Source organism: Ostrea edulis, chromosome 9 (genome assembly GCF_947568905.1).
Source record: "Ostrea edulis chromosome 9, xbOstEdul1.1, whole genome shotgun sequence".
Taxonomy (NCBI): Eukaryota; Metazoa; Mollusca; class Bivalvia; order Ostreida; family Ostreidae; genus Ostrea; species Ostrea edulis.
The window spans coordinates 18,293,789-18,321,248 of NC_079172.1; the positions used below are offsets into that span (position 1 = coordinate 18,293,789).

At 34.5% G+C, this 27,460-nt stretch overlaps 2 protein-coding genes across 4 annotated transcripts in view; one reads left to right on the plus strand and one right to left on the minus strand.

Annotated features, from left to right (window-relative positions):
- LOC125657724 (integrator complex subunit 4-like) overlaps positions 1-27,460 on the minus strand; it is a 53,432-nt gene that overhangs the window by 19,814 nt on the left and 6,158 nt on the right. Inside the window, 7 exon segments of the mRNA XM_056148711.1 lie at positions 1,957-2,162; positions 6,284-6,458; positions 6,859-6,930; positions 8,068-8,188; positions 9,383-9,522; positions 11,477-11,659; positions 13,079-13,185. Of these exon segments, the coding sequence (XP_056004686.1) occupies positions 1,957-2,162; positions 6,284-6,458; positions 6,859-6,930; positions 8,068-8,188; positions 9,383-9,522; positions 11,477-11,659; positions 13,079-13,185 (1,004 nt within the window).
- On the plus strand, positions 14,277-27,450 carry LOC125657726 (cytochrome P450 2U1-like). 3 transcript variants are annotated; one of them, XM_048888467.2, is made up of 8 exons: positions 14,277-15,081; positions 17,474-17,719; positions 19,999-20,201; positions 20,488-20,734; positions 21,813-21,999; positions 25,246-25,401; positions 25,724-25,828; positions 26,769-27,450. In XM_048888467.2, exons 1-8 carry the CDS (start codon positions 15,067-15,069, stop codon positions 27,089-27,091), a joined length of 1,482 nt encoding a protein of 493 aa, XP_048744424.2. In that variant the 5' UTR covers positions 14,277-15,066; the 3' UTR covers positions 27,092-27,450. The 3 variants fall into 3 exon arrangements, with proteins under 3 accessions (XP_048744424.2, XP_048744425.2, XP_048744426.2); XM_048888468.2 differs by lacking the exon at positions 25,246-25,401 and having other exon boundaries at positions 14,816-15,081; XM_048888469.2 differs by lacking the exons at positions 14,277-15,081; positions 17,474-17,719 and adding an exon at positions 17,746-17,759.

Genomic DNA, 27,460 nt, shown 5'->3' on the forward strand with positions numbered 1-27,460 from the left:
AAATTCCCAAATATATCTGACGTTAAAACTTGTTGTGGCCTTACTCCACCCTTGGGGACCATGATTTGCACAAAATAGGATTTACTCAATATCAGGAAGTTTTCATGTAAATTTCAACTTTTCTGACCCAGTTGATTTTGAGAAGATTTTTTAAAAAGATTTTCCCTATATATTCACATGTAAAACTGTATCCCCTATTGTGGCCCCATCCTACCCCTGGGGCCATGATTTAAAAAAAAAAAATTGAATCTGCACTATGCTAGAAAACATTCATGTATATATTTAAACTTTTCTGGCCCAATGGTTCCTTAGAAGATATTTATATGATCCCACCCTTTTTTGCATTTTCATGATTATCTCCCCCTTGAAGGGGGAGTGGCCCTTCATATTGAACAAACTCAAATCCCCTTAACCGAAGGATGATTTGTACCAAGTTTGATATTGAAATTGGCCCAGTGGTTCTGGAGATGAGATGTGAAAAGTTTACGGACAGACGAACAGACATACAAATAGATGACAGACAAAAGGAGATTAGAATAGCTCACTTGAGATTTCAGCTCAGGTGAGCTTAAAAAAAAAAAAAAAAAAAAAAAAAAAGAAACCACACGGCTACATGAATTTGCAAACAAAATGCTGAAGTGTTGATTCAGTGTAAATGTATCAAATCAAAAGAAAACACTAAATGCTCTGGCTTGGATTTCTTGAAAAAATCTCAAACTTAAGTTTTAGTTTTCTTCTATTTGAGCTGTCAAAATTTGAGTAAAATCTCAGACTTAAGTCTAAGTTTTAAACTTAAGTTCTTTTCAAGAAATCCAGGCCTGGTGATGTGGTTCTTGTTAGTTCTACTGCTGCTTCTTTATCTGCCTGCAGCTTTTACTTTAGTACTAAATTTTCAACTTTAATAAAGTCTTCATACTTGGTAAACTGCAAGGACAAAGCTATATGATCGATAAAGGTCAAGGTTAAATCTCAAGTTCAAATAGCAACAAGTGAACTTGGCCAACACACTGTTTAACAAACACATCTTTATGATAATTTATTGAAGGCTAGGGTGCTTAATTTCGATCCATGTCATAATGTTAGAAATCAGACACTAAATTAAGGCACTACTAGCTGTCATTTTTGGTGTTGAGGAATTTTGATATAGAATTGTGATTTACTATTTATTGACAGAAAAAAATCAGGTTTATCAACTTATGTTATAGATATTTGCATTAGAAAACCTAGCCAGAGGCTCTGAATGAAGCAAACCTAGCCAGAGGCTCTGAATGAAGCAAACCTAGCCAGAGGCTCTGAATGAAGCAAAAGTACATTACTGTCTTCCGGTACATAAAATGATCTCTATATAATGCTATATATTCATTAGAACTGAAATCTTCATTTTGACAAAATCTTTAAACTTGGTTTTAGTCTTATCAATGATTATTGTTAAAGTTACAGACTTTGCTATCATATAAATAGCACATTTTAAAAACAAAATAAAGTTTCCAGAATTTGAGCTGTATTGCGTGATTTTATATTTGCTCTATTCAACGAGTTGAAATGGTGTGCTTATATTCACAGGGCTAATGCTTTATTTTATTTGTGTATCTTATTGATAAACAGGGATGTTGAAGGAAGTGGGGATGATTTAAACAGCAGTTCAGACTGGAAGTGCCATATATACAACAGGTGTTTAATAGAGCTATGGTATATCAAACTAGCGATACGCACCACACGAATTAAATAAGTGTGTGTATTCTCTCCTACACGTTGTAGTGCGGACCAGAAGTGCTATATACAATGGACGTTTGATAGAGCTATGGTATATTAAACTAGCGACACGCACCACACAAATTAGATAAGTGTGTGTATCCTCTCCTATGCATTGTAGTGCGGACCAGAAGTGCTATATACAACAGGCATTTGACAGAGCTATGGTATATCAAACTAGTGATACACGAACGAGATAAATACCTGTAACACCCCTAGTATGATTTCCAGCTGGTCCTCTCTCAGTGTAATGTATCTGTTGAGTTTCCGGAGACTGTTGATGGCATTGAGTCGCACACTTTCAATCTCGTCATTAAACATGTCAATAATACTGTCTTGGGAGAGGTTAGCAAAGGACGCCGACTGGCTAGCCAATTCACACAGAGAGTCCAGAGCAGCATTCCTCACCTCTAATATAAAACACAAAACATTGTACTGCTGTGATAATTAAGGTAACTATCCTCATGTGACATCATAGGTTTTTTTTCCAAATCTTTCAATTCATCAAACTCTGTGAATTGTAGAAATATATCTTTGTGTTAAAATTTTATTTACTGGGTACAATAACCATCCTACACCCGGTGACTATGATTTGGAGGGGGAAAAAACCTTGAATCTACTCTGTCAGGATGCTTTTGATAACAAACTTGAATCTGCACTATGTCAGGAAGCTATCATGTAAATTTTAACTTTTCTGGATGCAGAAGATTTTCAAATGATCCCATCCTATTTCTGCCTTTTCATGATTATCTCCCCTTTTAAAGGCATGGCCCTTCATAAGAACAAAATTTAATCCTCTTCATCCGAGGATGATTTGTACCCAGTGTGGTTGAAATTGGCCCAGTGGTTCTGGAGAAGAAAATGAAAATGTGAAGTCTGGCAATCAGCCAGACAGATAAAAGGTGATCAGAAAAGCTTATTGAGCTAAAAAAAAAAAAAAAAAAACAGAAAAAAACCCCAAACGAAACAGTGAACTATTTGATACTGAAAAAGTTTACAATTTCTATAAATAATCAATTATCTATATTAAACAAGAGGCTTACACTCAGGCCTTATCGGTCACTTGAGTATTAGTTAAAAGTATCACTAGCCCAAGGGCTACAAAATCTGTAATGATTTTCCTGTTTTGCATATCTAAGCTAAATTCTAATATTCAGCAGCAGTACAAAACAAGATGTGTTCTTAAACCACAAATGCACCCCTTACCTTATAAAATGTTTTATTAATGCTAATGATTATTTTGGACCTGCCCTCGAGTCAGAACCCTGGGGTTGCAAAATTCACAATTTTGGCACACTCCTTTCTGCTTTTCCCAATTATGCATACATTTTTTAAACAGTTTCAGCGAAGTTGAAGACGTCTTTCAAATAATAAAAGATAATAATCAGTTACAATTCTGGCTCTACCTTGGGACCAAAACCCTTACCCCTGGGATCATGAAATTTACAATTTTGGAGAAGGACTACTTGCTTCTTTTAAATATCTAGTTAGTTTCAATTTAAAATTAATAGCAGTAAAAAAGATGTTATCTTAGATATGACAACGTAAGTGTATTGAATTCCCTTGAAATTTTTTGCCTGGCACAGTAACTTTTGTACCATTTGCCTTTCTGGAAATATTGATCATCTGGAAATACAGAAGGATTGGTATGGGGTCATACTGAGGATATTGTTACAGGGTCATACTGTGGGTATTGTTACAGAGACATGCTGTGTAGGAGATTGTTACAGGGACATGCTGTGGATATTGTTACAGAGACATGCTGTGGATATTGTTACAGGGTCATATTGTGGGTATTGTTACAGAGTCATACTGTAGGTATTGTTACAGAGAAATACTGTGTAGGAGATTGTTACAGGGAAATACTGTGTAGGAGATTGTTACAGTGACATACTGTGTAGGATATTGTTACAGGGAAATACTGTGTAGGAGATTGTTACAGGAACATGCTATATAGGAGATTGTTACAGGGAAATACTGTGTAGGATATTGTTACAGGGAAATACTGTGTAGGAGATTGTTACAGGGACATACTGTGTAGGAGATTGTTACAGGGACATACTGTGGGTATTGTTACAGAGACATGCTGTGGATATTGTTACAGGGACATGCTGTGGATATTGTTACAGGGTCATGCTGTGGAGATTGTTACAGGGACATGCTGTGGATATTGTTACAGAGACATGCTGTGGATAATGATACAGGGTCATGCTGTGGAGATTGTTACAGGGTCATGCTGTGGAGATTGTTACAGGGACATGCTGTGGATATTGTTACAGAGACATGCTGTGGATATTGTTACAGAGTCATACTGTAGGTATTGTTACAGAGAAATACTGTAGGTATTGTTACAGAGAAATACTGTGTAGGAGATTGTTACAGTGACATACTGTGTAGGAGATTGTTACAGGGACATACTGTGTAGGAGATTGTTACAGGGACATACTGTGTAGGAGATTGTTACAGGGACATGCTGTGTAGGAGATTGTTACAGTGACATACTGTGTAGGAGATTGTTACAGGGACATACTGTGTAGGAGATTGTTACAGTGACATACTGTGTAGGAGATTGTTACAGGGAAATACTGTGTAGGAGATTGTTACAGGGAAATACTGTGTAGGAGATTGTTACAGTGACATACTGTGTAGGAGATTGTTACAGGGAAATACTGTGTAGGAGATTGTTACAGGGACATACTGTGTAGGAGATTATTACAGGGAAATACTGTGTAGGAGATTGTTACAGTGACATACAGTGTAGGAGATTGTTACAGGTACATGCTGTGTAGGAGATTGTTACAGGGAAATACTGTGTAGGAGATTGTTACAGTGACATACAGTGTAGGAGAATGTTACAGGGAAATACTGTGTAGGAGATTGTTACAGTGACATACTGTGTAGGAGATTGTTACAGGGAAATACTGTGTAGGAGATTGTTACAGGGAAATACTGTGTAGGAGATTGTTACAGTGACATACTGTGTAGGAGATTGTTACAGGGAAATACTGTGTAGGAGATTGTTACAGGGAAATACTGTGTAGGAGATTGTTACAGGGAAATACTGTGTAGGAGATTGTTACAGTGACATACAGTGTAGGAGATTGTTACAGGGACATGCTGTGTAGGAGATTGTTACAGAGAAATACTGTGTAGGAGATTGTTACAGTGACATACAGTGTAGGAGATTGTTACAGGGAAATACTGTGTAGGGGATTGTTACAGGGACATACTGTGGATATTGTTACAGGGACATAATGTAGATAGTGTTACAGGGACATGCTGTGGATATTGTTACAGGGACATGCTGTGGATATTGTTACAGGGTCATGCTGTGGAGATTGTTACAGGGACATCCTGTGGATATTGTTACAGGGACATAATGTAGATAGTGTTACAGGGACATGCTGTGGATATTGTTACAGGGACATAATGTAGATAGTGTTACAGGGACATGCTGTGGATATTGTTACAGGGACATACTGTGGATATTGTTACAGGGACATGCCGTGGATATTGTTACAGGGTCATGCTGTGGAGATTGTTACAGGGACATGCTGTGGATATTGTTACAGGGACATAATGTAGATAGTGTTACAGGGATATGCTGTGGAGATTGTTACAGGGACATGCTGTGGATATTGTTACAGGGACATAATGTAGATAGTGTTACAGGGACATAATGTAGATAGTGTTACAGGGACATGCTGTGGATATTGTTACAGGGACATATTGTGGATATTGTTACAGGGACATGCTGTGGATATTGTTACAGGGACATGCTGTGGATATTGTTACAGGGTCATGCTGTGGAGATTGTTACAGGGACATGCTGTGGATATTGTTACAGAGACATACTGTGGATATCGTTACAGGGACATGCTGTGGATATTGTTACAGGGACGTACTGTGGATATCGTTACAGGGACATGCTGTGGATATTGTTACAGGGACATACTGTGGATATTGTTACAGAGTCATACTGTGGATATTGTTACAGAGACATGCTGTGGATATTGTTACAGAGTCATACTGTGGGTATTGATACAGGGACATGCTGTGGATATCGTTACAGGGTCATGCTGTGGATATTGTTACAGGGCCATGCTGTGGATATTGATACAGGGCCATGCTGTGGATATTGATACAGGGACATGCTGTGGATATTGTTACAGGGTCATACTGTGGAGATTGTTACAGGGACATGCTGTGGATATTGTTACAGGGACATGCTGTGGAGATTGATACAGCGACATGCTGTGGAGATTGATACAGGGTCATACTGTGGGTATTGATACAGCGACATGCTGTGGATATTGATACAGGGACATGCTGTGGATATTGTTACAGGGACATGCTGTGGAGATTCACTGGAACACTGTAGAAATACAGTGGATGAGAATTAAAATACTGAAAGAATGGACACTTCCATACAAACAGCCAGTACACACTACTTTATGTTTTTTATCATGCACATGTAGTTGTTGATAAAAGTGTGTTGACTGTACTACAACTCTCATAGAAAATAACACACCCAAGAACTCATCTTCAGTGCCATGAACAAAAGCTCCACAGGCTCCAATGTTCATCAGGTTCACATTGTCTGGGTCCACTTCCTCTTTGGGTGCATCGTCAGCCCACTTCTGCCCAGTTGCCCATTCCCCGGAGGCAAAGTGCTCTCGTGCTCTTTCATGGGCACTTTTCTTTCTCTATCAAATTACCACAAGAGACTTTTCAAAAAGTGAACAAAATCTTAACATTACTCTTGTAAATCAACTGAAAGAGACATATTCAAGGAAAGTTCTATTTTCTAATAAAAGCAATTTTTCAAAAAAAAAATATATGTATATAAATACTGTATGTGGTGGTTTTAATTTCGTTATGTTCGGGGTCGGGGATTTTATCGCGAAATTAAAACTACCGCAATCATTTTGCAAATGTGACACAATACATTTTGAACAGTTACTAGTAATCAAATAAAATTTGAATTCTATGAAAATAAAACCACTGCAATTAGACCAATATGAAAAAAACACAAACTTTTAGCACCACGAAATTAAAACCACTTACAGTAGCTCAAAAACTAAAACTCAATGCTTAAGTTCTCACCCTCATGTTTGACATAAGTTTTTTGTCTAATGTTTGTTCCAAAAATTTGGGGCTGACTTGATGCAATGACCCCTGAAAACAAAGAGACAAGATAAATCTCTCCTCATAAAAGTATATGTTAACATAGAATATGGTTTTATCAAAGTCAAGTTAGCTTCAGATTGCTTTGATATTGTTTAACGTCCCTCTCGAGAACTTTTCACTTATATGGAGATGTCACCATTACCAGTGAAGGGCTGCAAAATTTAGGCCTATGCTCAGCGCTTACAGTCTTTGAGCAGGGAGGGATCTTTATAGTGCTACACCTGCTGTAACACGGGGCCTTGGTTTTTGCAGTCTCATCCGAAGGACCTATTCTAACAGAGATCCTCACAGGTCAAGTAAGGAATGTACATATTCATATCAAAATAAGGAAAAATCACATAGCTGCAGTGGTCCCCTCACTACATCTTTTTTTTTTGGCAGGGAGAGAAGCATCAATAAGTGTCATTTGAAAGTTTCATTTATGTAGTTTCAAATCCCTAAATATCAAAATAGTACATCATCTTTTTACATGACACTAGATAAATTACATAGAAGTCATTTGAACTCAGGATCTTATTGAGGCAATAAATAAAGTTCAATTTATGGATGTTTATTTAAAACTGATGCTCCAATATATGAAGTTGATTTAAGGACGTTTATTGAAGACTTATGCTCCAGAATATGAAGTTGATTTATGGATGTTTATTTAAGACTTATGCTCCAGAATATGAAGTTGATTCATGGACATTTATTCAAGACTGATGCTCCAGAATATGAAGTTGATTTATGGACGTTTATTTAAGACTGATGCTACAATATATGAAGTTGATTTATGGACGTTTATTTAAGACTTATGCTCCAGAATATGAAGTTGATTTATGGATGTTTATTTAAGACTTATGCTCCAGAATATGAAGTTGATTCATGGACATTTATTCAAGACTGATGCTCCAGAATATGAGTTGATTTATGGACGTTTATTTAAGACTTATGCTCCAGAATATGAAGTTGATTCATGGACGTTTATTTAAGACTAATGCTCCAGAATATGAAGTTGATTTATGGACGTTTATTTAAGACTGATGCTCCAGAATATGAAGTTGATTTATGGACGTTTATTTAAGACTAATGCTCCAATATATGAAGTTGATTTAAGGACGTTTATTTAAGACTAATGCTCCTTACCAAGAGAATGGCTGCCTCTGTTCTGACTTTGACTGAAATGTCGTTCACCATATTACAAATCTTGGCAAATCCATCATCCACCAGTCTCAGCTCATCTTCAGAATCCGGTACAGGCACCAGACTGTCCACAGAAACAAACCATTATTGGATATTCCATTATTTCATGTGATTGGATAGACACATCCATCCAAACAAATCATACTGATCAAGTAGAACAAAATAGTAAAGTTTCTATAATCTAAGATTACACTTAATCAACTAGAAATGTAGTAAACATCCTTCTTTAGATGAACAACTTCTGAAGACTTCGTTTTAGAAAGACCAGCTTAAATTTATATTTTCTAAATGAGAAGAATTTTTGGAATTTTCTGTGATTAATCAATGTTGGACCTCCAACAAAAAGTATCATGAGCACTAATTTTTTTTTTTTTTTTTTTTGGTGAGATGACATTTTTATGAAAGGGATTCAAGTTTTTTCAAATGAATGGTCATGCCCCCTTCAAAAGGGAGATAATCACAAAAATGCAAAAATAGGGTGGGGTCAATTAAAAATCTTCTTCTCAAGAACCACCGGGTCAGAAAAGTACAAATTTAGATGAAAGCTTCCTGACATAGTGCAGATTCAAGTTTGTTAAAATCATGGCCCCAGGGGGTAGGATGGAGCCACAATAGGGGATCAAAGTTTTACATACAATTATATAGGGAAAATGTTTTAAAGATCTTCTAAAGAACTACTGGGCCAGAAAAGTTCAAATTTACATGGCAGCTTCCTGACATGGTGCAAGTTCAAGTTTGTTAAAATCAGGCCCCTCTCAGTAGGGTGTGATATTCAATATTTGTATTCGTCTGAGGATGGATGTTAAAATCCAGAAAGCGCTAGTGAATTGAATATATTTTGGAACTGCATATTTTCCTTCTTTTATATATATATATATATATATATATATATATACACACACACACACACACACACACATATATATAACTCTCTTTTTTCAGAGTAAAATTTAAAAAAAAACCTCAATCATGAAATATTTCAACCGTGTTACCAGTCTTCTTCAGTCGTGTTATCTCAACACATTTGAATTATTTCAAGAAAGTGTTTAGAGTTTATAAACACACACACACATATATATATAACACATTACATAATTCCATGTTTCAATAATCAAGACATAACTGTTAAATCAGTTTTATTTAATTTGCATTTGTAATTCAAAGTCTGCATGTCTCTTATTTTTTAATAATATCATTCAATCAAAACATTTACAATTTGTAAATAGATAAATGCTTGAAGACAACTTTAATCTGCTACCTGTCTGGATATAGATGACTGAGAACCCATATAAGTTTCATGGCTGAGAGCCTCACATTTTCATAATCATCCATGAGAGACTGGGAGGCCTGATGATAAACCGAGAGTTGAAGTGGGAGGCCTCGCTGGTGGAACTGCAGCTGAGGTGAAGAGAAAAAATATTAGAAATAATAAAACTCAGAGACTTGATGGTTATCTCAATTCTGTTGCAAATGTCTTTCTCAAAGGGATTTGCTTAATGCAAAAGAAAAGGATTCCAATTTCTTTTTTGAATGCATCTTTCTTACAGAACACATTTTATCATGCATAAGATATCATTTATATAAACCAAATGCTCGGCATCAGGTGTGAATGTCACGGGTCCTCGGAGATTACCTTAAAAACGGATGTCCCATGTCACAGTAAGTGTGGCATGCTAAAGAACCCCGACTCCTCAATCGCCGTAAGCGCCGCACATAGGCCTGAATTTGAAGCCCTTCACCGGTATTGGTGACGTCTCAATATGAGTAAAAAACCATTAAGCAAGACACAATCACTCAATCATATTTGCTCATCAAAACTAAAAGTCCTTTTTCCAGCCCTCTTCACAACAGAATTTCTGACTGCTGTCACATATTAGTTTCACTGGTGTTTGTGTCGTTTTAGATTAGTCTTAATTAACTTTATAGTATAACAATGACATGCACTGTTTCAATTGTCTAATTTTTCAGTGCTTTTATTGATGTTTTTATAAACTTTTAATCAATAAATAAATTAAAAAAAAAATAAATAAATAAAAAATTAAGGCAATATTGCTCAGACTTTATGGATTTATTGTGCATGTATATTTCAGTTCTTTTCTCAGGTATGCTCAAAATTCATTTATTGTACTTTTTCTTTACTGTAAATTGTGACTTTGTGAAATTTAAATCATTCACACATCAAATAACTATAATCAATAATAATAATAATAATAATAATATAATCAATTATAAAAACAGACACATTTATATGATAAAAGTATTCTCGTCAAAACTATCAGAGCTTAAATAGAATCACAACAAGTCAGGACCACTTAGCAAAACTATGAGTCAGTTGTGGTTGTGTTCCATTTCATAAGAAAAGGTCAAAAACTATGGTTCCCAAATCTAATTTCAGCAAAATGAAATGCTAAATTGATCGAAATGCTCTACATTTAGTTTAAACCCTTTTATCTCATCTGGGTTTTCTGCCATGCATGAAATCTGGTTAAATATTTTCACATTTCCATTGTTCCGATTTGTCGGTAGACCAGCACTAAGCTTCAGAAGTCATGAAGTGGAATGATTTTACAGCTTAACATGATAACAAAATGCTATAAATAGAACCAATCTCGTTCAGTGAAGGTCAATATCTACGTCTCTCTGACAGATTCTCAGTGCTCCCATACTAACTATGTGGTCACAGTTACACAACGTGAATCGTGTACAAGATTACACAGATAATCTAGATTTTTTCCTTTTGTCATTACACAATCTACAAACAGATTATGATTCACAGGATCAATCATATTTTTAATTCTTTTAAACATATACTGTGTATCACCAAAATCAACTCATCTACTCTTAAACTACATACACTGTACAGTAAGTAAAGAAACAATTCTTCATGATTTTGAAAAAAAACAAACATTTGAAGATGGGAATTCATAGTGCAGAGATCATGATTCAAAGGGCACAATTTTGAACAATATTTGCCCGACAGAAAAAAAGGACACACAACTTAACAGATTTTATAAGAAAAGGCTAGTTTAGTCTCAGCAGTAATGAATGGTGTATACTCAACACTTGCACATCACTGATACAGTTTAAAGTATGGTCTATGGAGACAGTTTCCCCAATATTCCTCTGCTGGTGAGCTTTCCATAAAAGATAATATCCCTCACTTGATTCGAAAAAGTTCAAATTTGTGAGAATTCAAAATGGAAACAGTATATGTTCCAAAATTGTTACGTAAAATTACACATTCTAATACACGTAACCATTGTGTGTCTGTAGATTACTGCTTCACACTGATACAGATTGTGTTACCAGCACTGTGCCTCACGCTACTGTGCCTATTAGTACTAAGACCTACCATTGCGTTGAAAGAGCTGGCCCTGACTCGGGAATCTTGGTCCCCACAGAAACCAGCAAGCAGAGACTGGATTGGGATGAAAGGGTCTTGGGAGTCATCTGCTACTTCTTGTTCTGGGGATCCAATGGCTCCAATCAACTCCAAGCATGTGCATCGAACTCTGTGATCTGGATCCTTCAAATGCTGCAGACAAAAATTCATTAAAAATTCATATATGGAATTTATTATTTTTTTTTTTTACATGTACACTGCTAACTACAGAATTCTAATAAGTGTACTTTTTTCTTACAAGTTAATCAAGAGATACCCATGCTTTACTGCAAGATTCAATAAACTTTAAGAAATTAGAAGGATACAATTATTCTTGTCCAATTAAAAAAAATATAGAAAGTGCAGAGACTGAAATCATTTTCAAAAAAGAAAAATGAAAAGCTGTTCATGTACTTTTTTGTGCTACAGTAATCTGCCCCTGAATAGAACTATAAAATGACTTGCAAAATTTGCTATCAAGTTCTTTGCTATCCCAATTTAGAACAAAGCATCAATATCTCCTCTAGTCACTTAGTTTTCTGATTCATAAAAACATGACATGATTTTCAGATTACATGGTCTGTTGGAATTCCCATGGGCATGAATTGTGCTCCTTTGTTAGCTGACCTGTTTTATACTCTTATGGCGCAGAGTTTATTCAAATGCTTCTACATGATAAGAAAAAATCTCTTGCTGTGGGCTTCAACTCGACATTTAGATATATCAAAGATGAGAAGTTAAACTGAATTGGGGAAGTTAAATTGAATTGGAATTTTCCCCATACCCAAGTATTACCTCTCTCTTTTTTTACATGCAACCCCCCCCCCCCCCAAAAAAAAAAACCCCAAAAAACATCCACCCCAAAAACACCTGATAGACCACTAAAAATGTAAACTTGTGAGGGTCTTATGCTAAATGATTTCCTAAACTATTTTCATCACAACATGAGTTTCCTTGTAGCTGTACACATTGTTCTATTTTCAGAATGAGAATTACAAATATATTTTGTGCATAATTTTAGCATATTATTTCATATCATAAACATTTGATGAAAAGATAAAATTCTGTGTTCACCTTGACAAGTAAGTATATAAAGCGTTTACTATTAATCATTTTTTTAAAATTTGACTTTTAATAAAAACATCTTTAAAAGACTTAGATGAGCTTAAAAGCAAGGATCTGGTATGTCACATACACAAATTTCATTAGATATTTCAAAATCATGGCACAAAACTAAAATAACAAGATATGATTCTTTTTAAATCCAGATGTGCCATTTGTGTTACAGTATTTGTATTTTGTATGTGTCTGTGATAATTATTTCCAGAGGAAATGGTAATTAAGATAAGCAACAGGTTTCACAAAATTGGGGTGGGGGGGGGGGGGGGGGGGTGCTGATTTCCATAAATGGACTTGGTGCTGCAAATTGTGAAATGCTTGTTTATCAACACTTATAACATTTATGACAGAGGAATAATACACTATATGAATTAAAGGTAATACACGGGCGACTTAAGGGGTATAGCTTTATAATGGAGGTAAGAAGTACTTATGGTATAAATCAGAACTTGCTTGTTTAGTTAGAGTGATGATGGAGGCTAACAGTTCTGTTCTTTCTGGTACAGCTTTACCCAGTGCAGAAAGGCTGAGGATCAATTCAGCTTTTACCTTGTGTGAACCTGTAAAATAAGGTCACTGAAAGTGAAAACTATCTATGAAGAAGTCATACTTCACACACACAGTAACACGCTCAAACATAAATAATCTCTCATTTCTTTGACGGTTCTAGAATGTGACCTGATGCGTTCAGTGATCACAAACAACTGAATACTGTACGCAAGACAAAGCCTTATCCTGTATACCACACAAGTCAGAATAAACACATCAACACCTCCCTGTAATTTACATGCATTGTCTGCCATTCTGCAGTGAAAAAGTCTTTCTTCCTTACACTAATATGGCCTTTGTAATATTCTGATCCGTAGATTTAACAATAGTTTAATACTTCTTCATCAATTGAACATAACTATACAATAATGCATAGACTTGTATGTTCTTTATTTACTAAGATATGTATGTTTTTTATATACTAGGATATGTATGTTCTTTATTTATTAGGATATGTATGTTTTTTATTTACTAGGATATGTATGTTTTTTATATACAAGGATATGTATGTTTTTTATTTACTAGGATATGTATGTTTTTTATATACTAGGATATGTATGTTTTTTATATACTAGGATATGTATGTTTTTTATATACTAAGATATGCATGTTTTTTATATACTAGGATATGCATGTTTTTTATATACTAGGATATGTATGTTTTTTATATACTAAGATAATGTATGTTTTTTATATACAAGATATTTATGTTTTTTATATACTAGGATATGTATGTTTTTTTTATATACTAAGATAATGTATGTTTTTTATATACAAGGATATGTATGATTTTTATATACAAGATATGTATGTTCTTTTTATATACTAAGATATGCATGTTTTTTTATATACTAGGATATGTATGTTTTTTATATACAAGATATGTATGTTTTTATATACTAGCTAGGATATGTATGTTTTTTATATACTAAGATAATGTATGTTTTTTATATACTAGGATATATATGTTTTTGATATACTAGGATATGTATGTTTTTTTTATATACTAGGATATGTATGTTTTTTATATACTAGGATATGTATGTTTATTATATACTAGGATATGTATGTTTATTATATACTAGGATATGTATGTTTATTATATACTAGGATATGTATGTTTTTTTATATACTAAGATATGTATGTTTTTTTATATACTAAGATATGTATGCTTTTTTATATACTGGGATATGCATGTTTTTTATATATAAGATATGTATGTTTTTTTATATACAAGATATGTATGTTTTTTTATACTAGGATACGCATGTTTTTTATATATTAGGATATGTATGCATGTTTTTTATATACTAGGATATGTATGTTCTTTATATACAAGGATATGTATGTTTTTTATATACTAAGATATGTATGGTTTTTATTTACTAAGATACGCATGTTTTTTATATACTAGGATATGTATGGCTCCTCCCAATAAACCGCCTACTCTCTGGCTCCTCCCAATAAACCGCCTACTCTCTGGCTCCTCCCAATAAACCGCCTACTCTCTGGCTCCTCCCAATAAACCGCCTACTCTCTGGCTCCTCCAAATAAACCCTTTAAAGGCATAACTGATATAATGAATGATGGGAAATTTGTTGTCAAGACCAAAACAATTAGTAAAAAAAAGTCATCAGATTTGAATGGACTCTACATATGTCCTGATTCTAGTTCAGCCCCCAGGCATAAAGAGGGAATGTACTTTTGAATCGTGTCTTAAAAGTAGCTCAGAACTAGAAACAAGACATGGACAACATGTGATGCTATAATTGCATGACCCCTAGGTAAAATCTACATTAAATTTGACTGTTTGATACTGAAATGCTTCATTCAAAGATTCCCTTTCTTTCAAGTAACAACATTACTATATTGTGAGGGAGTTTCTTTCAAAATGGTTTACATTGTGGTAAGACAATTCTCAATTTGATAAAAAAAAATATATTTATTATACATGTATATAATGTTGTTGTTGGTTTTTTTAAACACACAATACTTGCAAGAAATGTTCTTAAAATAATCTACATAAAGAAATTATTAAAATTCATATTCTTATTTTGCCACGACTTAATAAGCATTCTCCAAGTAAATAAAGCCAGAGTGACTTTAAATCACAATGGATTCATATCCTTAATTTGCAATGAAATACAATCAGTTTTTAAAAAAATAAAGTCAGAACAATATCCAAAAGAAACATTCTTCCCTACAGTTCTATCTTAAGGTGCGTTGATTATACAGATTCACAAGTCATCGAGAAAGAAACAAACGATAATAATAAAAAAGAAACACAAAAGTCTTTCTCATTTAACTTCTCACTGATAAAGCTACATATTAAAGAGTGTAAAGGTATATGATTCAATATTCCTTTCAAAATCAAATATGCCATATCTAAAAAAAAAATTGACTGTAAAAGTAGAACTAAATGAAAAGAAAATATGTTATTTCACTTAATTAAAATCATGGACTTTTAAAAGATATAATAATATACTGCTATAACACTTTATACTTTAAAATAGAGAGAATAAAAAGGAGGGAGAGATAGAGAGAACAGACTATTTCATAATGATTAAGGCCTAATTTGTTCACCTAGCTAGAAGAATGGAATATAATTTTCTTTTTAAGACAAATGTACTTTATTTCAATGAAGGGTGCATGATATAGGAAACGAGTGACACTTTTTTATATACTACTACTGTACAATATGACAAACTATTTTTCTTATATACTTCCAGAATATGTATGTTATTTATATACTACGATATGTATGTTTTTTATATACTAGGATATGTATGTTATTTATATACTACGATATGTATGTTATTTATATACTACGATATGTATGTTTTTTATATACTAGGATATGTATGTTATTTATATACTAGGATATGTATGTTATTTATATACTAGGATATGTATGTTATTTATATACTAATATATGTATGTTTTTTATATACTAGGATATGTATGTTATTTATATACTACGATATGTATGTTATTTATATACTACGATATGTATGTTATTTATATACTAGGATTATGTATGCTTTTATTTACTAGGATATGTATGCTTTTTATATACTAAGATATGTATGTTTTTCATATACTAAGATATATGTATGTTTTTTTATACTAAGCTATGTATGTTTTTCATTTACTAGGAAATGATGTTTTTTATATACTAAGATATGTATGTTTTTTATACTAGGCTGTGTATGTTTTTTATATACTAGGATATGTATGCTTTTCATATACTAGGATATGTATTTTTTTCTATTTACTAGGATATGTATGTTTTTTATATACTAGCTAGGCTATGTATGTTTTTTGCATATTAGAATATGTATGTTTTTATATATTTAGATAATAACTGATAATTCTATTTTCTATGGATCAAGACGACATCGATCATCACAGTACATTATCTTCCCAGTATAATATCAAATTTTTGGGGCCATTAAATGACAATTAAAGTTGTATGGTCCAAAATTTGACCACGTTTCTCCACCTTGTATTTTAGACGCCGTTTTAAATCTTCGCATGTACGTATTTATGAGGCTGTATGACATGTCATACTAATATTCTTTCGCCTGTTGTGACCAGAATTATTTGATTTTTAAATCAGAAAGAGAAATAGAAATATCAAATACCTCTTAGTAATTTGTTGCTTTATGCTCTTTCACCCTTAAAATTAGACAGTTCGCGTTTGATTTTATACCTCATGCTGGGATTCCCTTGATCAACATGGGGCTATTAATAGATGCCTAACAGACAATGTATAATTTGACGTACTCACTATAAATATTTACTTTTTAAATAATCTTTCCACTTTTACATGAAAATGTTTTCAGGCATGTAAATAAGGGAGGGTTAACAACTTCAAAAATTAATAATTTATCTGCTTTTAAGTCATACTGTACAAAAATAATACATGTACATTGGATCACACAACTTTGAATTTGAATCACCACACAATTTCACTGTTGGGTCAGTACAACACTTGTACAAAACTTTGAAATATACCAAAAACAGATAAAGGTGGTCACCGGTGAATAAAATGGGACTTTAGCTGTCAAAAGAAAGATAACTGTTATAAAATCGCTATAGTAAGACTAAGTAGCAATATGGCTTCAATTCTACTCACAATATTATGAAGTATTCACATTTCCAATGTTTTTGTAAATGATATCTTTACAAATTGTAATGTAATTTAATGTAAAATGTTAAAAACTGTTACAAAATGTATGAACAATATGAAAGACAGTGGGTATGTGGAACTTAAAGCTCTCTTAAATTTTCCCTAGATTCTGATTATTGTGCTGCTGTTCTTCCTTCTTTATGCCTTGCTGGATGACCTGTACCTCTTCAAGTTCAAAAAACTACCCCCTGGGCCATTCTCCCTCCCTATTATTGGAGGAGTGCATTTACTGGGCCGGGAACCTTACAAGAGCATTCAAAACCTGGCTCTCAAGTACGGTGACATATTTAGCTTGCGAATGGGGATGCGAGAAAGAGTCGTCTTTATTGAGGATCCAGAGCTCATGAAACAGGTACATATAATGCATTAATCATCCAGAGCTCATGAAACAGGTACATATAATGCATTAATCATCATCTTTTGGTGGAGGTTTTCAAAGTTGCTAGAACTTGTAACTAATCCTTTGGAATATTTTTACAATAAAATGGGTTCAAATCAAATCAAATCAAATTATCTTAGCTTCATCTTTGCTAATAAACACAATACATGTAAGTAAAATTGTGAAAATGCATCACAGGCATCACCAACTAATTTTGCAACTGATAAATTAGAAACGGTTTCACACCTGAAAATTAAAGTTTTCAATTGCAAACTGCAGTTATAGATAATTTTCATTTAAACTACAGTGGACCCCTGTTATTACATTTCTCACATTAAAATAACGCAATACCAGGGGCAACGTAATAATGTTATTCGTCCTTCAGTGTCGAAGAAGACCATGATTTCAACTAAGGGTTGATGAGCGTTGGCTCTTGGTCCGAAGGTGCCTGATGAGTCCTAACTGGGCCCTGAAGGCTCGGCCACATGTAAGACACATGTGGCTGGGTAATGCAGTGGGTGGGTAAAACAGTGGGTGGGTAATGCAGTGGGTGTGTAAAACAGTGGGTGGGTAATGCAGTGGGAGTGGAATCAGCAGCTCGAGTCTTGCACGCTTTTTTCTAGGCCTCTGTGGTGCGACGAGCTTCAGATAAATGAGCACCAGCAGTGAGCTTGCTTCGCCAGCATGAATGATCCAGTGCAAGTGTCTCCCATGTGTTGACATCAATGTTGAGGTCTTTGAGGGATGCTTTGAGGCTGTCTTTGAACCGTTTCTTCTGTCCTCCAACTGTTCGCTTGCCCATGTCCAGTCCACCTAGCTAGCGCTTTCTGTAGTAGGGTGAAGACACTGGACATTCCGGCACACTCAAGGACCTCTGTGTCAAGTATTTTATCCTGCCATTTGATGCAAAGGAGTCTTTGAAGACAGCTGAGATAAAGTGGTTGAGCTGTCTGGCGTGTCTGCTAAAGACCGTCCATGTTTCGCTTGCATATAGGAGGGTGGTGATTTACCACTGCATGGTAGACTTTTAACTTGGTGATGAGGTTGAGTACTCCTTGCTCCCATCTGTTCTCATGCAATCTCCCACAGGCAGAACTGACTTTGGCAATCCTGTTGTTGACCTCGACATCGATATTCGCTGCTTTTGTAATGGTGCTGACCAGATAGGTGGAGTTGTCTACTGCCTGCAAATTTTGAGGCTCCTGGTATGGTTTGCCTGGGGCAGGTTGGTACATCACTTCAGTCTTTTTGGTCCTGATGGCAAGACCAAAGTTGTCACGGGCACGCGAGAAGTCCATTTCATTCTGCATCATCTGCAGAGGAGGGTGTGGGGGGTGGGGATTTTGAACACAAGGCCCATGGGCCACATCACTTACCTGAGCAGCAATTCATAGCAATTATACAAGTTGCTTGGTTCAGGGAAAACTTTTCAGAGGTAACGACTAAAAATTCATTAAATATCAAACTTAATTATTAAACTTGGCTACAAATTCATTAATTTATTATCATGTCCTTGTAGATGGGTATGGCCTTTCAAATTAACAAATTTCATCTAAGGATGCTTTGTGCCAAGTTTGGTATCCTATACATTTGCATGTAAAATTTTTGATCCCTTAGTTTGGCCCCACCCTAACCCCAAGGTCATGATTTTAACAATCTTGAATATCCACTATGTCAGGAAACTTTCATGTAAATTTAAGTTTTTCTGGCTCAGTGGATCATAAGAAGATTTGACCCCACCCTATTTTTGCATTTTTGTGATTATCTCCCCTTTGAAAGGGTATGGCCCTTCATTTGAACAAATTTGAATCCCCTTCACCAAAAGATGTTTTGTGCCAAGTTTGGTTGAAACTGGCCCAATGGTTTTGGAGAAGAAAGATGAAAATGTAAAAACTTTATGATGACGCCACCAACAAATTTCAATCAGAAAAGCTCACTTGAGTCTTCATTCAACTCAGGTGATCTAAACACCAGTGAAAATATTCTATTGTAATTTTCCCATTGAACTAAACTGAAAACTGTGTTTTATTCCATGATAAAATCCCCACCTCAAAGTCAGAAAAAAATGTTTGTTATGGTAAAATAATCTAATATGATTATAGAATTATTCTTACTGACTTTGTACCTATTTGACAGATCCAACACTATATAGAACAATTAGTATTGTTGACAAACACACATGCACCAGTAAAAGTCCAGTATGTATATTCATCTTAAAAGAAGTAACTCGTTCAATACGTCCTTATTTACAGTTGTTGAAATCGGAGTATTTGGCAGATCGACCACATTCACCCTTCTTTGATATTATATCAAAAGATGGTCATGGCATTGGATCTCGGCCCTATGATTTCACATGGAGGTTGCACACCCGCCTAATCCAATCTAACATGAGCAAAGTCATTCAAACCCAGCTGGATGACATCTTACAAAATGCCGTTGAACAGTTATTCAGAAAGTACACATATAAACTATTGCATCTACTAAATTTAACATCTGTATAGTAAAACTCAGCAATATTGAAAATCCTACAGTTAAATATGTTTCATAAATCAATATAATTCACTGCATTCAGCCTGTCGGAGAGTTCATTTTTTGTTCTTATTAATTTGTATTCATCAATTAACCTGAATGTGTACATAAAGACAGCCTATATTTGTAACACCCTCTATGATAATCTATGATTCCTGTAAATGTATGTTAAAAATAGTACACATAACAAGACATTTTCAAAATATTTCTAGACTTGAAGGAATGAGAGGTGAACCATTTGCACCTGACCAAGCCATTCACACTTGTTTCCTGAAGACTCTGGGAAGTTTTATTTTTGGACATGACTACACCGCAGCTGATGATTACAGACTACAACAACTCCTGTGGCTGAATACTGAGACAATGAAGGGACTTAACCCTGTAAATTGCATCAATATGATACCGGGATTAAAACATGTCAGTCTGCCATTTTTTCCAAATTACAGAGACGTAAATAAGGTATAAAATTTTCCTGACTGCTTATATTTTTCTATTTCTGAGTTAAAATTTACCTGACTGCTTATATTTTTCTATTTCTGAGTTAAAATTCATTATCCAAAACGTACATCTCTCAGCCATGTTTGATAACTCTTATCTACTGCCTGCAAGACATCTCATTTTTTTATGTCATAAAATTCACAATATTTTTGGTTGGCATGCATTTTCTTCGATGATGTTATGGCATCACAGTGCAGAACGTCATACGTAGTAAAACATAGAAATTCTCGGTGCAGAGTCACAATAGAACCTTTTCGTTGTAACAACAACTTTTAGAGAAATCAACGGATGTTGAGGAGGAGAAGGCTTATATAGGTACTGCCTGCTGCCTAATCCTTATTATGTTAATCATAATAAAATACTGTTTAAATTAAATTTAATGTCCATTCTTTTTTTAAAGTTGTAAATAAATTACAATTTATCAAATTTAAATTGGAATCATCAGCAAAATGTAACAATATGTATCAATGTATCTAATCTCCCTCCATTTTATACTCTTGATTAACATGTAAAAATGTCAAATTATTAGCAAAATTGGTCAAAAAGACTGCATGAGCAGTGTTAGCGGTGTGCCACTGTTCTCAACAGAAAAAAAGTTATATCAGGAATATTGTAACAACTTGAAAACAAAACTGATTTTCAACATTAACATTATAACCACATTCCATGGAAAGTATAATTCATTTAATTATCGACAGCAAGTGCTGCATACAATATGTTTTCTTTTAAAAAAAATCTGAAAGTGTCCATAAATTCCTTTGATCTGAAAAGGTCTATTACAACGAAAATGGTCTAGCTGTTATGATTTTACACCATGTGACTCAAAGCGAAAGAGAAACATATCATTCCTCTAAAGCAGCAACAACTTTTATGACACAGACTCTGTGTCTTTAAAAAGTCCCTAGATACCATGATAGTGAATTAAAAAAAAGTATGACAGTGTAAGTCTCACTGGAACTATACTGCACTATCCTGTATTTCTGCAGCTGATCGTGAGAGACATGTACAATTCTAGAACATATTTCTATCATTAAAACAGGCAAAAGAAAAGATGCTTCACGATGAATTTGAACGTCATAATGCAAATTTTGATGGCCATGCAAGAGACATGATGGATGTAATTCTACAAGAGTTGAAAAACAGTCCAAAATTACGACATCCACAGGAAGAAGATCGACTTCAACTCAACAGTCTCCTCATGTCCCTGTTTACACTGGTCGTTGCAGGTATTGTTAATTTACACAACACCATGAGGTTCCCTCCATTTAATATAACGCTAAAACTCCCTCCCCAACCTGAAGAGTTACATAAACGCAAAAGAAAGAGTTATCTAACTTAGCATAGAATTAACAGGTATATTGTCCTACAGTCACACTGCAACATGGGTATTTGTTAATTTGGTAAACATGTGTGGGATTATGATTTCATAAAGCAATTTAAACAATATTTGCCTTTAAATCAAATAAATGTAATCAAAGAATCAGCTTCAGTTTCTTCTCCGTCAAAATATTGTACAGTCGAGCCTTATTAATCAGAACACTGATCTAAAAATTGTCTGGATAAGAGAAGTGTCTGAATATCTGAATTACATCTGTGGATGCTTAAAGGGACTGGTTCACGATTTTTGATTAAAATATTTTTAATTTTTGATGGTAAACATTAAAAATATAACTCATTTAAAATTGACAGCCAAAATTTTGACCTTCTGAATGCAAGAATAAAAGCAATATTTTAGCCTAAAATCTGTGTTATGTAAACAAAGACTCGAGTCTTTTTATGTATACAAACAAACAAGTGAAATGTTGATTTGGTAATATAAAGCATCTTAATTTTGCATGGTCACAAATTTTGACTTTTAGATTACACATTTACCTCAAAAACGCTTGAAATGTGAAAGATATAATAAACTTAGATTGATATCCATTTCTTTTGAAATTTCATAAACAATAACATACCGCAATCTTTGTTTACAAAACAAATAATAAGCTCTCTAAAATGAGCTTCTGTGATAATGTATAACCTTAATTTTTATGTGAACTCTTTTAAAAACATTAGACAGTAGATATTGATGATTAAAAGTGAAAAAGAAAATTTTGGGGAAAATCGTGAATCAGTCCCTTTAAAGCTTCGTGAGTGAGAATCTAACTAGACATGTTTATAAAACACACTGTAAACTATCTATATTAGTTCTTAATCATGAATGGTAGATGGAAAACTAGTCCACAACAACTAATTACCACAATTAAGTAGTCATATTTTATTCATAACCCAATCCAGTGGAGATCCGGGGTAGAATAGGTCCTCAGTACCCCTTGCTTGTTGTAAAAGGCGACTAAATGGGGCAGTCCTTCGGATGAGACTGCAAAAATAATTAAGGCCCCATGTCACAGCAGGTGTGGCATGATAAAGAATCCTCTTTACTCAATGGGCATAGGCGCCGAGCATAGGCCTAAATTTTGCAGCCATTAACCGGCAATGGTGACGTCTCCATATGAGTGAAAAAATTCTCGAAAGGGACGTTAAACAATATTTAATCAATTAATATTCATAAATCAAGGGTGTTTTTAACCATTTAAATTTTGTTCCAAATTACTTAATGCCACTGTGAGTAGTGCTGTACTATTCACTTTCTATTTGAACTGGCAGCCTACCAATAAGCTGATTTGATTCAGTTATATATATATTTTTAGCATAACTGTCTGTGAGAATCAGGCCCCTTGATAAAACTTTGGATAAGATTTAACCATTAGGCCAATTCAACTTAATTGGTAGATTATCATCCTCGACCGCCCCTAAATTTTTTATTTTGCAAAACTTGCGATTTCCGTAAAATTTTCATTTCCGACTCCGGTATTTACACTTATTGTTTAAATTTCCGGTATAGCAACGTGAAAAGCCATGTGAAGAAAATAGATATGGTTTTCTTAATTTCTCACGTTCTTACAGGCGTAAATGAAAGGAAGGGATTAATGTTCTTCATATCTTGAAGAAGTTTCGTATGTTTTTGTGTTTGAAATTAAAGCTTAACCTAGAATTTGTCTGTGAAATAAGCATAGATTGATATCCATCTGGCATTAAATAATGTACTTCCGTTGACAAAAATTCATTTGTCATTAATATTTTTCTTAGAAAATAAAAATTTTAAAATGAAATCCTCCCACCCGCCCCATAATTTTTGGTGACCCTGGATGATAATTTTACTAATTAAGTTGAATTGGCCCAATAGGGATCATCTACTAGTCAGACCATGCAACCTTATGTCCATGAAGTTTGATGAAAACAGATATGGGTTCTCTAGTTAAAAGTAGGACAACTGGTATTTGCATATTAAACAAGAGGTACTGTGAGCAATGCTCACTAAGAATACCCCCCGCTTACCCCAATCTCCCAAAGGGTGTTGGTAATAGGTAAAACTTCAGTATTATGATCCAAAAGGTATCTAGGAACACAGTATCTCCATGCGATGAAAAAAGCCATTAAAGAATTTAAATGGAAACCATATTGCTACTTCAATGTCCAGTGCGCGTGACCTTTGACCTTTTGACCCCAAAATTGATAGGGAACATCTTCATCCCATGGGTAGTCCATATGTATGATATGGTGACTGTAGGTGGAAAGGATAACGCTTTAGAGCTCGGAAACCATATTGCTACTTCAATGTCCAGTGCGCTTGACCTTTGACCTTTTGACCCCAAAATCAATAGGGAACATCTTCATCCCATCGGTAGTCCATATGTATGATATGGTGACTGTAGGTGGAAAGGATAACGCTTTAGAGCCCGGAAACCATATTGCTACTTCGATGTCCAGTGCGCTTGACCTTTGACCTTTTGACCCCAAAATTGATAGGGAACATCTTCATCCCATAGGTAGTCCATATGTATGATATGGTGACTGTAGGTGGAAAGGATAACGCTTTAGAGCCCGGAAACCATATTGCTACTTCGATGTCCAGTGCGCTTGACCTTTGACCTTTTGACCCCAAAATCGAAAGGGAACATCTTCATCCCATGTGTAGTCCATATATATGATATGGTGATGGTAAGTGGAAAGGATAATGCTTTAGAGCCCGGAAACCATTGCGTCTACAGACGGATGGATGGACAGACAGACGGACAACCCGATTCCAGTATACCCCCCCCCCCCCCCCCCCCCCCCACTTGTTGCGAGGGGTATAAAAACTTATGATGTTTTGACTTGAAAATCAATAGGGGTCATCTACTAGTTATGAACAAACTGCCTATAAAGTTGAACATTGGAGACACAGTTCTCTAGATATCAGTCAGACGAGTCTCTACAAACTGACAGACTCAATAATAGGAGTCCCTAGTTTTCAATGGACGCATCTTTTAAATAACACATCAAAAAATTGTTTGCATGCTTGCTGGTGTCCAGATTAATGAAGCTCAGCAAGGCTGTACTTGCAAATTTTCTACACAAAGATTTATTCATGTTTCTGTATTGTTTCATAGGGGAACAAACCCTGTCCGTTAATATTCTGTGGTTGCTTCTATACTTGGCTAAGCATCAGGACTGTCAGGAGAAGATATACAAAGAGCTCCGAGACAACACAGTGATAGCAACAGACTTCATACAAATCCACACCAAGGACAAGTTCCCATACACAAGTAATTCATAAAATCCACACCAAGGACAAGTTCCCGTACACAAGTAATTCATAAAATCCACACCAAGGACAAGTTCCAGTATACAAGGAAACATCAATTTCAATTGATCAAAAATCATACCCTTTAATAAGCAAACAATGGTTATAGAGTTCAGTGTGCAGCTCAATAACAAAATATTAATCATAGATTTTGCTGTGCAGCTCAATAACAAAAATATCAATCATAGATTTTGCTGTGCAGCTCAATAACAAAAATATCAATCATAGATTTTGCTGTGCAGCTCAATAATACAGTCTGCTGTACAGATCTCTTGCATTTTTAGCTGCATTTTACATGGAAACCATGCGATACGTCACGTCAAATTATTTTGGAATTCCTAGAGCTTGCTCGAGTGATATCCATGTTAGAGGGTATATCATTCCAAAAGGTTTGTTTATTTAGCAATGACTACAGGTTTCCTGAACCAAACAGCTCATTCTTTAAAAGTATCTACTAGTATCCAAGATGTATTTGAGGCATTTCCCTTTAGAGAATGCATGTAATCTTTAAGGTGCTGAAAAAAATATTATTTGCATGCGAGATGGGCCATATGCCCATCAATACATGAATAAATGTATACAAAAAATTTATTGTATGTAGTTTGATCACCTAAATTTTCAACTGGATGAAACAAAACCAATTGAGTTGATCAATATTCAGGGAGTAAGGCCACACAAGAAAAACTTTTTATATTACATTATTTTGGTGTTATAACCAGGTTTTTATATACAAAATATGGCATTGTTATTGTTTTCTTTTTCTTTTCTTTTTTTTACATCACATTTTGAACAACTTTTTCCCCTATCATTATATCTTTTTAAACAGAATTAAGCCATTTTTCATCCTCTTCCACACTGACTGAACGTTTACTCTGTCCCACTCAGGCATTAAAGTACCACTAAATGTGCCCCTAGGCATGACACAAAAGAGCTCATGGCTTGAAAATCTTAATCCGAGTGAAATAAAATATATTCAAACCACCATTCTTATCAATGTTTTACAACTGTTAGTGATAGGTTTAATAAAAAAAAAAATGTACATGTCTATGTCTATATCAATCTAATTAAAATTAAATACTTTGATCCACTCACATATATTGCTACACAAGCGATATACGTCAGCGGATCAAAGGATCTAATTTTAATTAGATTGGGCATATATACCACTGTATTTACTGATAAATCAGTTTTAGAAGAAATCAATCTACACTATATGTTGATATGTGTTTCAGCATTCTCTCATACACAAAGTCATATATTTCAAGCTGCAGTTCTTTTTAAATCTGAAATTTAGGATTTTTATGCATATCATTTCTATATATTTACTAGGAACAACAGTTTTCCCAAATTTCTGGAGCATGAATCGCAGTGAAAAATTCTGGTCTAATCCACATGAATTTCAACCAGATCGATTTCTCAAACTTGACAGTGAACAGTTATCAAATACCCCTGGCTTTTATGTTTTTGGATATGGACGCCGGCCGTGTATCGGACATCAGTTGGGGAGGGCATGCTTGTTCTCATTTCTCTGCAATATTGTCAACAAGTTCCACGTTTTCCTCCCAGATGATGAAAAGCCTGACATGCAAGGGAGAGCCAATCTAGTTATCGAGCCCCCCATATTCAAATTGAAATTCCAAAAACGGAGTTAACTTATCTATGAATATTGTTTTTGCATGAATACTGCTTTACTTCAGTGCAGTCAAGATGGTCAATAAAATTAAACAATGCAGTGTTCTTCTGTATGAGAAATTATCAAGGAACGTCCTGAATTATTACAGAGCTGTGATGTTCTCATGGAGGAGATTGTCAATTCATAGAATGTACACATGTTCATTAACTGAAAATGTATCAGTTAACACAATACTAGAATCACGAGGGAATCAAGTGACGTGAAGAGAGGGTTGTATTCTTGTTATCAGTGACTTCATGGATTTTCCCATTTGATAATTACTAATGTATATATGTTCACATAGTCTCCTATGGAAGAAATAAAGAATGCCTGTCTGTCTGTACTTTTT

Coding starts and splice junctions, on each gene's coding strand:
- LOC125657726 (XM_048888467.2), top strand. Junction 20,202..20,487: donor GTTGAACAGTTATTCAGAAA/GTACACATATAA, acceptor AAATATTTCTAG/ACTTGAAGGAATGAGAGGTG. Junction 22,000..25,245: donor GTTTACACTGGTCGTTGCAG/GTATTGTTAATT, acceptor ATTGTTTCATAG/GGGAACAAACCCTGTCCGTT.